At 46.3% G+C, this 13,430-nt stretch overlaps 1 protein-coding gene across 5 annotated transcripts in view; it reads right to left on the minus strand.

Moving 5' to 3' along the window:
• The window catches only part of Pitpnc1 (phosphatidylinositol transfer protein cytoplasmic 1), a 266,327-nt gene that overhangs the window by 125,705 nt on the left and 127,192 nt on the right, over positions 1–13,430 (minus strand). For all 5 annotated transcript variants that reach the window (XM_021212531.2, XM_021212530.2, XM_029546167.1 and 2 more), the window contains exon 2: positions 5,393–5,541. In XM_021212531.2, coding sequence (XP_021068190.1) covers positions 5,393–5,541 — 149 coding nt within the window. The remainder of the gene's footprint in view (positions 1–5,392; positions 5,542–13,430) is intronic.

Here is a 13,430-nt window from a genome sequence, read left to right on the forward strand (position 1 = left end):
TTGCTGCCGGTGTCTTTTTTTTTTTTTTTTTTTGGCTGTTCGTTGTTCTATAGCTTGCCTATTACACTTTATGAAATTTGTCAGAGTAAATCTGTTTCATTAAAGCTAAAGCACAGTGGAATTTTCCACCAGGCAACTACACCACAGCGTATTTCCATCGGAGATCTCTGGATAGTTTAGTTTCTTTTCCATTGCAGCCGGCGTAGGATGGATAGCGTGGTGCCTGTCTCTTGTGCACAGCACGGTGATTCTGATAGGGTTCTGGCGTGAGACAGACGGAGATGGGAACGCACTTTCATCTTTCCCCATCGCTGCCAATGGTCCTGTAAAGAGGTGATATCGCTGTACAGCTCCCTCCAGCTTTCAAAGCTGGTTGTGTTCTCACATCCTTGTTAATCCCAAGACTCACTAGACTGTAATTCTTGTCACTCTGATGTGTGTGGAAAGAGATGCCCTTGCTTGAATCTGTTTCCTAGCCTCCTTCTGAAGCCAGTGTTTTTCCATGTATGTACTATTCACACTTCCTCTTCTTTGAGTACAATTTCCAACCCCTTTCTCAACTTCCAAATGGATTATATGGGTTTTTTTTTTTTTTAATTAAAAAAAAAAAAAAAAACCCGGTCAAGAATACAGAGTGCTTCTGCAGAGGAGCTAAGTTCACTTCCCAGCATCTACATAAGACAGCTCACAACCACCTTTAACTCCTGTACCTGGGCATCTGAAACTGATGCCCTCTTGTGGTCTCCATGAGCACTGCACTCATGTGCACATGCACACAGGGATAACCACAGGGACACACATACATACACACAGAGGGACCCCCCCACACACACAGGAACACACACATACACAAACACACTCAAGTCTTTTTTAAAAACTGATGTGAAAGACCTTCTATTTCATTTAAATACCAGAATTCTCTCTCTACAAACATTACAGATATATTATTCTTCTAGTTAGAGACAGACTTTTAAATTTAGGTGTCTTCTATTATATAAAGGTTTATTTTTAGTTTGTAATTCTTCTCTGCTATGTAGGTGCTCTCAATTTTAATGCTATAATATCACCAGTCCTTGTCTTTATGTCTTATTAGCTTTATCCTAACCTGCTAATAATAAAGAATGTTTATCTGCATTTGTTACCATTTTCAACGTTTAGGAGTTTTATTGATCTATAATTTGTTTTTGTATGTATGCAGTGAACTAGAGGTTCAGTTACATTGCTGACTAAAAATCTACTCCGTGCAGCCTCACACACTAAGGTGCTGGTAAGTTCCTCTCCAGGGTCTCAGGATGGCTCTGTTGGGGCTGGGAAGATGGTTTGCACCTCCTACCCTCCTCGCCACCAAGGGCTGGGATCTCAGCTTTAGTGCAAAGAAGTCCACTGGAGGATTTATTTAATGTTAATATAATGGATTTAGGGACCAAATTTGGATGGAGGTTTTTTTATTATTATTCTCTGAGGGATTTGACACACTTATGTTTAATATAGGATTTTTAAAAAATGTTGTTAATTAATTAATGTGTGTAATATTTTTATTTGTAATTCTGGAGACAGAAACCAGGGCACATGCTAGGCGCGTGGCCTATCACTAAGGTGTTCTCGTACTTTTGCTGTTCAGCACTGATCTTGTTCAATTCCATGATCGGCTCTCACAGAGCAGGCAGCACTCAGCTCCCTCCACTCATCCGTTTCTCTTCCCCTTTCTCCTTTTTTGTTTTAGTCCTGGGAGGTCTCTCTATTATACAGCCGTAAATAAAACACTGAAAGGGGATAATTTTTTTTTTTTTTTTTTGGTTTTTCGAGACAGGGTTTCTCTGTGAAAGGGGATAATTTATGTAACTGGTCTTCACTCATAAAAGTATGACCTTGGCATTAATCAACTCGGAAAACATGATTCGGGAACCCCCTCCCTTTCTCAAAAGCAGATGCTGGTCAGTTTGAACAGAAAATAAGGGCCTTGAACATCTGTCTCATTTTATGGACACAACTAGGTCACGCAGGGAAGTGAGTGGACGCATCGGATTACTTTACCAACAAAACTGGACTTCCATGATTCCTGCCCCTCTGAACTGGTCACATGCTCCCTGAGAAGTCACTCCTTACTGTCCTGTTTCTCTGGAGATTACTTCTACCTTTTGGGGCAGAGTATGTCTCTAGTCCCAGCCCTTGGGAAACAGAGACAGGCAAAACTCCACAAGTTCAAAGTCGGCCTGACCTATATAACAAGACCCTGTCTCAAGAAACAACAAATGAAAACAGTCAACACCTTTCTTCAATCCTTAAACTTGGAGCATTTTTCTTCATTAACATGACTCTTATCTTCATTGTTATTGTTTTGACACTGCAAACATGAGACAGCTAGGCATTGCTGCCGGTGTCTTTTTTTTTTTTTTTTTTTGGTTTTTTGAGACAGGGTTTCTCTGTGTAGCCCTGACTGTCCTGGAACTCATTTTGTAGACCAGGCTGGCCTCAAACTCTGAAATCTGCCCGCCTCTGCCTCCTGAGTGCTAGGATTAAAGGCGTGCACCACCACCGCCTGGCTACTGTCTGTGCTCAGCCTCTGGGTGTTTGCCAAGTCCTTCTACATACCCTTCTTTTTCTTCAGCTTTAACTCTGTGGATGTATCTCCATTCGTAGTTCTTTCTTTTTAAAATACTTTAGTTTTAGGCAGGTGGCGGAGGCACCTTCCTCTCATCCAGCAAGTGTGGTTATCCATCTGAAAGCATCAATCCGCTGGACCTGGAGTGGATGTGAGCCACCTGACAACCACCTGTCATGGGTGCCTGGAACCAAACTATGATCCTCTGTAAGAGGATACAGTGTTGCAGTCTTCAGACACACCAGAAGAGGGCATCAGATCCCACTACGGATGGTTGTGAGCCACCGCGTGGTTGCTTGGAATTGAACTCACAGGACCTCTGAAAGAGCAGTCAGTACTCTTAACCTCTGAGCCATCTCTGCAGCCCAGCTGTATGCACGTTTAATCCTGGGATCATCTCTTCAGTTTGAGCCTCTCAGTCTTTGAAATTGCCATGAACCCGTGAGCATGCCTGACTCTCAGCTGCAGCCCCTATCTTTGTGGGCCTGAGATCACATCTCCCGCTCTGGCATGGTTGGCCCAGGTTTCCACAGCCCTCGATGGTCCGTGAGTTCAGATTCCCTTCTAACTCAAGGAACTAAGGATTTCCCTTTCTTTGTTTAAGCTCAGCGTTGTATTGTTACGTTCCATCCTGTGTTTGTCATAGGAAGCGCGGGAGGGGTCGGCGCTAATCTCTCCAGTTACTATTACTGGAAGTGCACGTTTTCTATTTATAACTCGCTTCCCTCTCACTAATGTTTATGACTCCTTTAAAATAAATATCGTATATTTTGATAGAGAAAACAGACATGACAGAGACAGCTGGACATGTCTTCTACTTGAGGGAAAGTTATAAAGTTTCTAACATTCCTCTTCATTTGGGTACACGGGGAACAGTCCCCTCCCCCTCCCCCCCCCCCCGCAATAACGTAAGCGAAGACAACTGGAGCTAAGAAATGGAATTTTCCATAGTCCCCGAATAGTTTCTGAATGCCCTTCACTTCTCCTCAGAGGTGATCCCTGTGTATTTGACACCTTCCATGCTGAGAAGACTAGACGAGAAGAATACATAGAAATTTGTCTCTAGCCATACCTAGGGCCGAGCGACTCCTGAAGATGAACATTTGGCTGGGATCTGCACTGCTTCTAAATCATGAGAGCCCAGAGCGTCCAACAGATGAATGGGCTCCATCTCATTTGCATATCATCATGACTCAAGAATTCCCTGGTACTATATCCCCAGGCAGACGGAAGCAGATTCGGCTGATCAGCCCAGGGCCTTCCCTGCCAAGGTTCTGGATTGGAAGCCTTCCCTCCACTCAGCTGATGAGACAAGTCTCTTCTTGTGACAGAATGGTCTAGTTTAGCCTTTTAAAGAGTGAAATCTCTAAGCACTGCCCCACTCAGAAGTGGATGACCACATCCAAGTCACTGGTTGGGGGGCGGGGGGGGGGGGAAGTGGACAATGGACGATGGACACTTCACAGTGGCCAGCGAGTAAGTCAGGGAATTGTCCAGCTAATGTTGGAAACGCTTCTCAATGGTCACCAATGAGCCAGTAGATAGATACAGCAGTAGCAGATGTGTGTGTGTGTGTGTGTGTGTGTATCTAAATTTACTTGTGGAAAGGCTAATACAAGTCTTGTTTGCTGGGCAGTTAACTTCAATAAAATGTATCTCATATTTTCTTTGTGGTATTTTTGTTTGTATATGTATAAGGAGGCAAGAGATCAACACTATGTGTCTTCCTCAACCACTATCCATATATGTATGTGATGTGTGTGTGTGTGCGCGCGTGTACATTTTTTTTTTTTTTTTTTAAACAAAGGGTCTCTTCTTGAACCTGGAGCTCTCTGATCTGGCCTGACTGGCTGGCCAGTAAGTTCCTGGAAATCCCGTCCTTGCCTCGTCAGTACTGGAATCACAAACAGGCCCTGCTAAGCTCCATTCTTTACCCGGGTGCTGGAGATCCGAGCTCAGGGCTCTTGTACTTAACATTGCAGGCCCTCCTGACAGAGCTGTCTCCCAGACCCCTCACTACAAATATTCTACCCAGGAAAAGCACTGAACAGAAAAGCCAAGGCTGGATGGGGTGAATCAGGAAGAAACTCAGACAAGTCCCCATAACCAACTACGGCACTGGCAGGAAGCAAACAGAAGACAAGAAAAAACACACTTCAGCCGGCCGTGGTGGCGCACGCCTTTAATACCAGCACTCGGGAGGCAGAGGCAGGCAGATTTCTGAGTTTGAGGCCAGCCTGGTCTACAAAGTGAGTTCCAGGACAGCAAGGACTATACAGAGAAACCCTGTCTCGAAAAACCAAAAAGAAAAAGAAAAAAGAAAAAAATACACTTCACAAAGCAGAGAACACAGCCTTGGTTAGCACTGGTTCACAATCTGTCCCCGAAGGAGAATAACGACCGCAGGAGGAGTGGGGTCCCTTGGAGAAATGAAAGCCACCTTAGCCACCACAAATAGCTCTGGCCACTTTGTTAGTTTTCTCGGTGGACTCCTGGTTAGTCATCTGATAGAACGTAGAAAACCTAATAATCAAGACCTATAGCCACAAGCAAGGGCTGTGGGGTTCAGGCTGTCCCTATGATGTCAAGGCACACCCATGTCCTGCCCCTGGTTAACACTGTCCTAGACATAGATTTCCTCTTATGTCATCAAAGATAAGCTTCACATTCTCCTGATGATTCTGGTTTTGAAGCAATAACATGGCTGGCTGTCAGGCTGGCATAACGGCTTTCTAGTGACCTTACCGTGCAGCGTCAGGTGGGAGGGGCGCCGCAGCTGTAATGGCTTACCTGTTGAGATACACTCGCTTCTCAGTGAACTGCCCGTTGCCATGGTGAGGGTCCTCAAAGGGTTCGTTCTGCACGACCTCTACTCCTTCTCCCCGGTCACTCTGCTCATGACTGTGTTTGCTGATCATATACAGCTGTCCGATTTTGTACTGCAAAGCAAACAGAGGAATCGAGACAGAGAGGTCAGCCCCGGCTTGCCGCTGACGGATCCCCCACGCTGTCCTCCAATGACAGGGCACACAGCAACAAATCACATCGGTGCCTTCTGCTGAGAAAAGTCAGCAGTCACTGGGGTCTAAGGTGACTGTCCTCAGAGCCTGGCAGAGGGCCGGCTGTGAGCAGAATGTACAAACATTCCTGAGAACAGTAGGAGTGAAGCTGCATCATCCCAAGCGCTCCCTGGAGTTCTCGCGCTCTTTAAGGACCGTGCACAAGCTGAGAACTAGAGTCTGCCTTGACTTCCATTCTGGACATGTAGGGTTAAAGGGAGTTGGTATCCTATTTGGCTTGGCCAAAGGCAGCCTAGGGTGTGTTATTTCTGTCCTGGCTCTGAAGCTAATTGGCAGCATTGTTGGGCAAAAGGATTAACTGTCACTTGCATCTTGTCCCTAGAATAGCAGGTCTCACAGGTGGCTAGACAGGAGCGTGAGAAAAGTTGTTGGGTTTTTTTTTTTTTTATTTTCCACCTCGCCTTTTGTCTTGTTTTGTTTTTTTTTGAGACAGGTCTTACAAAGCTCAAGCTGGCCTCAAATTCATCATGAAGTCAAGGATGGCGTTAAACTTCTGCCTCCAGGAACCCTCAGGTATGGAGATGCCAGGTGAGTACCAGAAATTTTGTTTTACTCAATGCTGGGAACTGAACCTAGGCCTTTGCTCGTGCTAGGCAAGAATCACTGTTTTTGAGACAGTCTCTGCCTGTCTGCCTCTTTCTGTTGCCCTGTCTCTGTTTTTCTCTGACCTATACTGCCTATACTCTGGACAATCCTGCCTCAACCACTCAGATACAAACATGAGCCACTAATGTGAGGGCCCCTAGTGACTTAAAAAAGCCCCAAACATCCACATCCCACAGCTAAAATCCCGAGTTCCAGAATCCTGTGCCACACTGAGGAATATCCTTGGTATCTCCGCATCACTGTCAACCAAATCTACTAACTGTGGGGCCTTCTGGAGTCCATCAACCCTACAAGGGTATCCCGGAGCAACCCGGGACTGAGACATTTTCTGCACAGCCTTCACCCTAGGTGGTTCAACTCTCCTTCCTTCCTACCTCTCCCAAAACTCCAAGTCTGAGCGCTTGTCACCCAGCCTGATGACACGAGTGTGATCCCTGAAACCCACATGGTAGAAGAAGAAAACCGATCCTGCAAGTTTCTCTGACCCATACCTATGTGCTATGGCGCTTATATGGAACATACGACAAAAAAATTAGTACATTGAACAAAAAGCAACAATAATGTTTCAAACTAACCAAACAACCAACCAAACAAACAACCAAAAAACCCAACCCAAGGCCAGCAGGTACTTCTTTCCCCAGTGGACTCCTGAGGTGGCAAATGAATTTGATGCCACATTCTGGGGTGAAGGTGGAGGGAGAGGGTTACAACTATTGGGTAGGGGACATGTCTGCTCAGATCAGGTCTCTGCTGTGGCCCTCTTTACACAGTCAGTGTGAGCCAGCACACAGTCCTTACCACCAAAGCCGACTCTCCTGCAAGCTAATGAGGAGGCCCAGTTGTTCCCACGAGGGCCCTTGGCTAGCAGGAATGCAGAGGCCCTGTCTGTGTGCAAGAGACGAATCTAGTCTAACTTTAGAGGCAGCTGAAATATTCAAGTCAGCAAAGCTGAGAGGTCTCTTGTCCCAGGGTCCCTCTTTTCATGCTGAGGCAGGTGCATGGAAGGGAATGCGAAGAAGCTCTGAACAGGCTCTACTCTGCAGCCAGCTCAAGGGACTGGGCCCTGTATCCATGACAACGGACCAGGCTCTTCTCCAAGGGCTAGGCTTCCTATCTGGCCACGGCCCTGTCCAGAACAAGCCCATGTTTAAAATGCTTTTAATGTGTGTTTGTGAACTTGTGAGGAGAGAGGGGGCAAGAAACGTGCAGAACGAGGAGAAAGGAAGCTGAAAGAGAAATCCATTTTTAAAAATGAACCAGAGGATATGAGGCTTGACCTGGCTTCCCCTCTGCCCTGTACTGCTTTTACTTCTGTTCCCCAAAGTTATTCCTCCCACAAGGATGGGAAAGTTACACCTGAGAGTTAGGTGGTCCATTATACACGAGCAGAGGGACGCACTCTGCTGCTCAGCGGGTACAGATGTCCACAGCAAGTGCTTGGACACAGTGCTTAAAAACCTGATGGCCACAGACAGTGGAATATTACTCAGCCACAAAAAAGAATGAAATACTGATACTGAAGCCACCCACTTAATGTGTTATGGTTGAAGTGTCTCTCCTCCCAGGGTTCAAAGGATCATATATATTTTAAAAATGCCATCAGGGTGGGCATTAATCCAGCATGACCGGTGTCCTTAGACAAAAGAGAAAGTAGAGCAGAGACAAACAGGGATGGAGAAGGGTCTTATGAAGAGTGAGTGGCCTCAATAGGCCATTAGATTGGGGCCCGGGATAGATGCTCCCATATCAAACCTTCAGAAAAAGAATGTTTTGCTTACACTTTGATTTCGGTTCTGATCTCCAGGCTTACACGAAAATGAATAGCTGTGGTTTAACTATCTATTGTGGGCTGCTTTGTTAGGCACAGGGGCTGGGGACTGGCTCTCAGTGCAGTGGTCACCACACAAGCCTAAGGTCCCAAGCCTAGACCCCAGCCACCCTGAGAAGGTTGAGGGTGGAGAGCATCTAGACTCCCATCAGTGTGACAGAGGTGGAAACAGGAGGATAGCTGGAGCATGCTGGCCACCAGCCTATGTGAATCTACAGGGTCAGAGAGAGTCTGGCTCAGCAGATGAAGGTGCCTGCTGCACAAGCCAGCCACCCTGAGTCCAATCCCTGGATCCAACGTATGAGTGGAAGGAGAACTGACTCAACAAAGTTGTCCTGTGACTACCACATGCACGCTGTGGCACAAGTGCCAGCACACAGACATCACACGCATGCCGGCGCACATAATAATAATAATAATAATAATAATAATAATAATAATTTAAAATAAATAGATGATATACAGAGAGTGAGACAGCTAATGTTGTCCTCAGTCTGACCACACACACACACACACACCATTAGTACATCAGATCCAAAGTAATGAAAGGCTCTGAGTAAACGGTTGCTGATGAACATTAAGAACGTACTAGATGCTACTGGATTGTTCGCTCTGAAGGGATTACTTGGGTGTGTGAAACTTGAGCTTGAGCCTGGCTTAGCCAAGGCCCTGGCTTGATCTGTAGCTGTGGGGACAGGGGTCAGGGTTGGGGTGGTAACAGGGTCCCACCTCTCTCTAAGGATCTGCAGGTAGCTAATGGTTGTTAGGGAAAGGAAGAGACATTTTCTTTGGTGTTGCCACTTTGTCAGTAGCCCATGTTTCTGTGAGTAAATACCTCCTAACTTCTGCTCCTTTAAGGAACTGAAATGAAACTCAGTGGATGACCAGGAGCTGGGGGGAGGGGGAGGGGGAGGGGGAGGGGCATAGACATGAAAGTCAAGAAGGGACTGGTTGGGAAGAGAGGAGATTAGCAGGAGTAGGAGAGAGGCTGAGAGGGTCATGGGAGATAAATATGATCAACAAAAATGCCATGTTACATATAATATACACACATATAATACATATTTTATATAACATGTGTAATATATACTTTTAATACACACGTATATATACTTTATAAAAACATTTTTGAAAAGTTACTTTCATGTCGTGTACGTTTTACCTCAAGCATTAAAAGAAGCGCCGTATCTAAAGCCTCCCCCACTCAAAGTCCCGCCAAGGTCTGTCTGTCGCTGGAAAGCTTAGAGGAGAGCTAAATCTACCAGCACACTGTCTCTAGGAGCTCTAAACCACTCACACAGAAAAAACAAGTAGGGTGCCAAGGTCGATGTGTGACACAGAAAAGCCATTAGCCAGACACGAGTCAGCCTGGCTGGGCTCGGAGCAAGTGCTTCCTGCTCAGAGGCGATGGATCTGGGCAAGGCAGGGGCGGCTGATTCACCGTGGCCGACGGGACCCGGCTGCCTGGCCTCATTGATCATTCCAGTGGCTCCTCCATGGGCCAGCCCAGGGCAGACACCAGCCTTAGCTCACTATGACTGCATTGGTCTCGGGGTCGGAAAATAACCGGAACATGCCGAAGGTGGCAGGAAACGCAAGCCCAGACTCAGAGACGGACCAAGGCCATCTGTCCCTTCCTTTCCTCCTAAGAAAACCAGACCTGATCTGCTGGCATGGCCATCAGACCCAGAGGACCATTCAGAAGTAGTCTGTTGTTGGTTTATTATAAAGTTCCGAGTTTGCCTCTCAGACATGAGTAGCTAACAGTATCTCAGCTGTAGGGAGGGACAGATAGTTCTTTAAAAAAAAAAAAAAGATTTATTTATTATAAACAAGTACACTGTAGCTGTCTTCTCGCACACCAGAAGAGGGCGTCAGACCTCATTACGGGTGGTTGTGAGCCACCATGTGATTGCTGGGATTTGAACTCAGGCTGGAAGAGCAGTCAGTGCTCTTACCTGCTGAGCCATCTTGCCAGCCCCAGATAGTTCTTGAACTACCGAAAAATGCCACACACAGAGGCTGGAGAGGTGACTTAGCAGTTAAGTGCGCTTTCTGCTTTTCCACAGGACACAAGTTCAGTTCCTAGTACCCACAACTGGTGGTTGACAACCACATATATAACTCCAGCTCCAAGGGATCTCAGGTTCCCTACCAGCCTGCATGGGCACCTGTGCACACATGCATATATACTCACAAATCTTTAAAAAAAAAAAAAAAAAAAAAAAAAAGAGCACATCTGGGGTCATCTCAGACCTTTGACATTTTGATTGTAGAGGCAGGGACTGGGAAGTTGAATCACAGGGGGGCACACTAAAGGGATTTGGGGGAACCAAATAGTACCAGGCTATAGGATTTCCTCCTTATGAAACCTGCTTCTTTTTCCACACCCATGCAAATTCCAATGTCTAAGGACCACCTTACTTCAACGCCTAAGTGATCTTACCCAGATCACTACTTCTAGCCAAATTTGAATGTTGGATGAAGGCACTAAGGCCGAAAGAGCAGAGGGTTCTGATGGTATCAGGGCCTGAGAACCAGTCTCAGCTTAGCTTTACTGACCACCAATTAGCTGAGCTTCTGTGTGAGCAATATAATCGACAGTGACCCTAGCTAATTAAGCTGTAGACTGTGCCTAGAGAAACCAAGATGTCACTGGTCCACGAAGTCCTAACTGTAAGTCTGAGTGCCTTGGGGCTATTTAATGTGGTTCAACCCCAAGCCTTAATTAAAAGGGGGTGGGTGTAGGTCCAGGCCTGGTAGTTCCTGGCTGTAATCCAAGTACATGGGAAGTTGAGCTTGCCTGATATTTTATCAGCTTGACATATGCTAAAGTCACATGAGAGGAGGAGGGGACCTCAGTGAAGAAACTGCCTCTAGAGCTAGAGAGAGGGCTCAGCAGTTAGGAGCACTGGCTTCTTCCAGAGGTTCTGAGTTCAATTCCCAGCACCCACATGGTGGCTCACAACCATCCGTAATGGAATCTGATTCTCTCTTCCGGTGTGCATGGAAACAGAGCATTCATAGACATAAAACAAATAAATAAAATCTTTAAAAAAAAAAATACCTCTATAATATTGGGATATTGGGTTATAGGCAAGTCTGCAGACCATTTTCTTAATTAGTGATTAATCGGGAGGGGCCAGCCTACCGGGGCTGGTGGTCCTGAGTTCTCTAAGAAGGTAGACTAAGCAAGCACGATGAGCAAGCCTGTAAGCAGCATCCCTCCATGGCCTCTGCTTCAGCTCCTGCCTCCAGGTTCCTGCTCTCTTTGAATTCCTGACTTCCTTGGATGATGAACAGAGACATGGAACTGTGAGCCTGACAAGCCCTTTCCTCTCCCACTTGCTTTTGGTCATGGTACTTCATTGTAGCGGCAGAATTCCCGACTAAGGCCTTGGGAGAGGAGGAGATAGCAGTCTGAGTAAGCAGGGCTACAAAGTGACAGCCTGCCTTTAAAAGAGGGTTGGCTGGGAGAAGGTCGGGTACAGGGCTTGCCACCCAACCATGAGAACCTGATGTCATATCCCCAGACCCTACCCAAGTCAAAGGGAGATGGGCACCTGTCACCCCGGTACTCCTGAGGGGAAGCTGACGAGCAGGGATAAAAGACTTCTCAGAATCTCTAAGGGAGCAAACCCTATGAAAACTTGCCTGAAATAAGATGAAGGGCGAGGACAACACTCTGGCTTCCATCCTGACTTTCAGATGTACAACCCAGCACACAAACAGGCAGAGACATACACACCCCATACACTAACATATGCACACAAAAGATTTTTTTTTTTTAAAGAAATAAAATTGAAACGGAATCTTCAAACTAAAAATTCTAAGTGTGGTCAGGCATACCAACGATAACCCAGGGAGTGATGGCTCCCACCTTTAGTTCTAGTACTTAGGAGGCAGAGGCAGGCAAACGTCTGGGCTAGAGACAAGCCTGGTCTACAGAATGAGCTACACAGAGAAACAAAACAAACAAAAACAAAACAAAACAAAACAAAACAAACCCAAAACCGAGCAAGCAAACAAACTAAATATTCTCACTTGTACCCTTGTCTAAAGACACATTAGATCCCAAGTTCCAGGTCAATGAAATTCCAAGCTCCTGGCTGAGCTTCAGAACCCAGCAAGGACCACCATCCAAGCCCTTCACTGACCAAGTGATGTCATCGCTTACCCAGGGGATGCCATCGACCAATACTGTACCCTCCTGACCCCTTGGCCTTTCTCCACTAGTCTAACCCCAGTTTGTCTCGATGAAAGGATCAGTTAGAATATAAACCTACTTTAGCCTTTACTGCGAAAATCAATGGACACCACGTAACATAAGCAGAAGTTGCTGTCCGTCCAACTGAACATGAAATCATGCAGTTTTCTGTCCTTGAAGTGAGTCTGAGTCCTGCTGTGTCCTCCACGCCCGGGGTGGCTACATACTTCTCAAACTCTCCTGTCAGGTCAGCGCTTTACCAACATCTTCCCGGGGTGACCAGGACGAGCTTGAACAAGACCTGCTGCTCTCCCTGCTAGGCTGTCTCGACAATCCTTCCAGATGAATAATCTCCATGCCCATCTGACTGAGCACACTCCCCCCTTCCCACCCTCCACCACATATACAGCTGTGTGACTAGAAGAGCACATGGTGACATAATCGCGCACTCGGGATGGTCTCATACTGTTCAGACAACTCTGAATGCATTTTATGAGCCTTCCTTCCACCTTTCTCCATCCTCACTCAGTACATGAGCCACAGAGCATGGTAGAGCAAAGGCTACATGGAACCCACTGCTCCTGATTCAGTGCTGCTAACCTCCCAGGATTCAGTCCCACTGCGGGCCTCATGCTCAGCGATCTCAACACTGACGTTACACACAAGGGAGGAGACAAAGAGTGAGGATGTCCACATCCAAGTCTCAAAAGCCAGAGGCTATGGCTGTCTCCTGTAATCCCTGCAGCACAGCCCCGCTGTATCACTGGGAAGTTATGTCCTGGTGTCTCCTTTCAAATAAAGTTTTATTGAAACACAAACATGTTCACTCTTCCTGTGGACTTTTTAATGTTATAGTGTGGTATGTGGAGTGTTTTTAAAAGACTTAGGGGTCTGGTCTCCAAAGTTGGGAGTATTTTGCTGTCCTCTTACACAAAAAGTTGGGTGACCCTGTTTTATTTTCCTGGTTCAGTTTGGTCTTGCCTTAGCTTTCCACCTAGTAGCTATCTACCTGGTATGAGATCTACTTCATATATATATATATATATATATATATATATATGTGTGTGTGTGTGTGTGTGTGTGTGTGTGTGTGTGTGTGTGTGTGTG

Source organism: Mus pahari, chromosome 14, assembly GCF_900095145.1.
Source record: "Mus pahari chromosome 14, PAHARI_EIJ_v1.1, whole genome shotgun sequence".
NCBI classification, from domain to species: domain Eukaryota; kingdom Metazoa; phylum Chordata; class Mammalia; order Rodentia; family Muridae; genus Mus; species Mus pahari.